The sequence below is a fragment of the Atheta coriaria genome, unplaced genomic scaffold, assembly GCF_025399875.1.
Source record: "Atheta coriaria isolate IRGN ID8LTWV9N9 unplaced genomic scaffold, Caltech_Dcor_3.1 contig_124_pilon, whole genome shotgun sequence".
NCBI lineage: Eukaryota > Metazoa > Arthropoda > Insecta > Coleoptera > Staphylinidae > Dalotia > Dalotia coriaria.
In genome coordinates, this window is record NW_027045634.1 from 1 (window position 1) to 3,581 (window position 3,581).

Sequence of the window (3,581 nt, forward strand, 5' to 3'; positions counted from 1 at the left end):
GATGTGTGAGTAGAGACACACACACACATTGCTTTTATCTTTATTGCTAACAACGCAAACAAGTGCCAGTGCGCACTGCACGTGATTGTTTAGGGTGGCGTACGTGTTGTACGCGTACGAAATTGTGTATCTGTGTGTGTGTGTGTGTGGTGCCCGGTCGTTGTGCATAGCTGCTGTTGCTGGTGGCTTTGTGCGAGCCGGTCACGCATACATATGCATCCATACATACAGCGGCGTATAGACAGGTTGTGTGCGCTTACGGGTCGGTCGGTTCGCGGTCGCGCTCGCGTCGTCGTCGGGTCGGGCGTTCGCGTGTTGCGCGCTGCCGCACCGTACGCCGTCCGCTCGACGCGGCACGCCGTCGCGCACCCATTGGTCGATAGAGCAGCGTGCAGCCGCGATCGGAACACGTGACGGCCGGGTACGGCGGCGCGCACACGTCGCAGCCAGTCGGGCAGCGCAGCACCACCAGCAGGCGGATTGCATTTCCTCCTTGGTGTGTTGTCCGATATTTTGCGCCTTCGCGTCGTCTCGTGGTGATGCGAAACAGCGGAGCCGCCACCGGCGCGCACGCTGCGAATCAACAGTCGATTGCGCCGCGCTGCTGCTTTGTTGTTTTGGTGTGTGCGACGTGCGTGGTGCCGGCGGCGCGCCCCTCGCCGCTTCTTTGTTCGGCGTAGTTACGCGCCACGCAACAACAACGTCACAACGACAAAGAAGCGCGCGGAAACATCCAACGCAACCAGCAGAGAAAAAAACACATCATCTTGTTTTGTTAATCTACTAGTTTTGCGATAAAATGGCAGCCGCAGCACACGCACTGCGCCGGCGATCAATTCGAATTGGACACGTAGCAGCGTAAGTTGTGTGTTTTACTATCGCGCCGCTGTTCTGTTTCTGTATTTTTTTGTATTTCGCGAATCGCGAGTGAAAGTACGCGCTGCTCGCTGATGGTAGTAGCACAGCGCGTAGGCGCTAGTCACCGGCGCAGCCAGCAGCAGCAGCCAGGTGGCCGGCAAAATCGCTACACGGCGAGATGTGTATGCGCGTGCGATTCTCGCCCGTATCGACGCGGACCACGTGCTCTGGCCGCGCGCCGCTCTGTGTTTTGAAACGTCGCAGACGCAACGCGCTCGCTCGCCCGGCCGGCGCGCAGACTGTGTGCCACTGCCACGTGGACTCGTGGGGCGCGGCACGAACGCGAAACAAAACAAACGCGCATCCACGCGCACGTGCGCCGCAACACACACATCATGCAATTCTAATCTAATCTATTTTTGTTTTTTTTTGCGCATGCGCGGATAATAGGTACTAGCGCGTTAACGATGCCGAAGATGTCGAAGCTCGACACGCTGATTGCCGCCGCCAACTTCATCGAGGAGCACGAGCATAAGCTGCTTGCGTCTCCGCAGCAGCAGCAACAGTCGACCACGACGCCGGTGGTGCCCGCCGCTGTGCTTCAACCGACGGCGGCGCCACTGTCGCATGTTCAGACACCGCCGGCCGTTGTGTTGCATCAGGTGCTGCAACCGGCGCTTGCGCCGATACAGCATGTGACTATTCAGCATGCGCCTGCCAATGGGCACATCATCACTGCTCAGCCGGTTAATACTATTCGTATTCATCACAAGAAAGGTATAAAACATCATATCTCACATTATATATTAATTAATTTATTTATTTACAGATGTAGTTAATGTGGCGGCGGCGCCGGGCGTCAATCGCCTAGCGGTGATGAACAGCTTTGACTTGATCAATCCGGCGGTAATTGATCAGGGCTCAGGTGAAGTGAAGCGCAAGCAGCCGCCGATGGCGTTTCGCACCGGCACGCGCGAAGTACACAATAAACTCGAGAAGAATCGGCGCGCGCATCTCAAGGATTGTTTCGAGGAGCTCAACTCAATCCTGCCGAATGCGCGTGATGCCGCCGCGAAGAAGACAAGTAACTTGCAGATTCTCGATTCTGCGCTCAAATATATCGGCGTGTTGAAAACTGAAGAAGCGGATCATGAACAGCTTCTCGAGCAGCTCGCCAAGGAGAAGATTAGGTTGAAGCAGCGCTACAGCAACCTGAGGGTTAGTCATTTTATTTTTTTATTATTTTTATATAGTATAAATGTATAATATTTATTGTTTTGTGTTAATAGAAGGAGATTAAATCTCTGTTTAACGTTGACGTGCCGGATGCACCCGAAGAGAACATGCGCAAGCGCAGAAAGGAGAAACGTGACGCGGTGACCACAACCAATGTGTCAACAACATTAACGACGACAGCGCCACAGGCAGTGGTGGCAGTTGCATCACCTACCACGGTGGTTGACCGCGTGTCGGAAGCAGCGACACCGCTCACCGCCGGCACGACAACAACTGTCGCGCCTGCTGCTGCTACTGCTGCTGCAGCCACCACCGCCACGATGGTCGGCAATGTGCTGAAGCTACCGAAAAGTATTACCGCGGCGGCGGCAACGGCCGGGAAGGACGTAAGCGTAAGCAACCGCGCGCGCGTCTGCCTGCGCGTGATGTTCTAATGCTCTCTCTCTGTGTTGGGTGTGTTGTCGCGCCGTATTGCAGGAGGGCGGCGCCATCACCTTCGCCGGCTATCCGCTCGCGGCGGGCAACGGCAGTCTGGTGCTCGTGCCGAAGACGCTCGATCCGCACCAGCATCAGCAGCTGACGGCGCAGTTCGTCTCGGCGCACCACCACCATCATCATCATCACGCCGCCGCCGATGCCAAGGTGATTGTCAACGCGCAGTACGTCGTCAAGCCGCTAGTTGTCGTCAGCACGCCGTCGCGGCCCAGCTAATCCACCCACCACACACACACACACACACACAACACACGCTAACACTTGTATATACTAACCAACCAACCAACCAGAGAGAACGATGCGACAGAATCAAGGCACATATTTATTTAATTCATATATATTATATATTATATATACATTTACTTTCACGATATTATTTATTAGCGAGCGCGCGCGCATCCGATTTGTTGGCGAAATTTGTTACGAGAGTACATACACATACAAACACACAGAGACACGCCCAGAGCGAGCGATGGAAATTGTGGGAACAAAAGTGATATAAAATATTATTATATTAATTATATAATTGTATAAGATTATATTTACATTTTTTATCGATTAATTCTATTTTCATTTTTGTCAAATATCAGAGGGAACGAATGATGCGCAAACAGAAAAACATTTAAAACTAAACAGATATCTAATAGCATTGTGTATAGATAAGCTAATGCAAAACAAAAAAATATTACTAGTAGCAAGAAAAGATCTCGTCATAAATGAAAAATAAAACTAAATCAAAGCGAAGTGTCTCATAGTATATTATATACATTTTTTGTATTTTATAACTTTGTGCGCATACAACTGGGAAACGTAAGGTTACGAATACATGTGAGTTTGCGCATGCGCGAGAAATGACATACGGTCTAGCGTGAGGCGTTGACACCAACAGCAATAACAGCATCTGCTTTGACTTGCATGTCATATTTCATATACCTAACGCGCATGCGCAAACTTCACCCAGTGTCTAGAAAAACATTTCATTTCCACTTCAT

General features: G+C 51.5%; 1 protein-coding gene across 1 annotated transcript; it reads left to right on the forward strand.

Moving 5' to 3' along the window:
* Positions 1-155: 155 nt before the first annotated feature.
* Positions 156-3,333, forward strand: LOC135803012 (uncharacterized). The gene is made up of 5 exons (XM_065316645.1): positions 156-858; positions 1,309-1,635; positions 1,688-2,076; positions 2,148-2,486; positions 2,572-3,333. The coding sequence occupies exons 2-5, from the start codon at positions 1,326-1,328 to the stop codon at positions 2,803-2,805; spliced, it is 1,272 nt and encodes a 423-aa protein (XP_065172717.1). The 5' UTR covers positions 156-858; positions 1,309-1,325; the 3' UTR covers positions 2,806-3,333.
* The last annotated feature ends 248 nt before the right edge of the window (positions 3,334-3,581 follow it).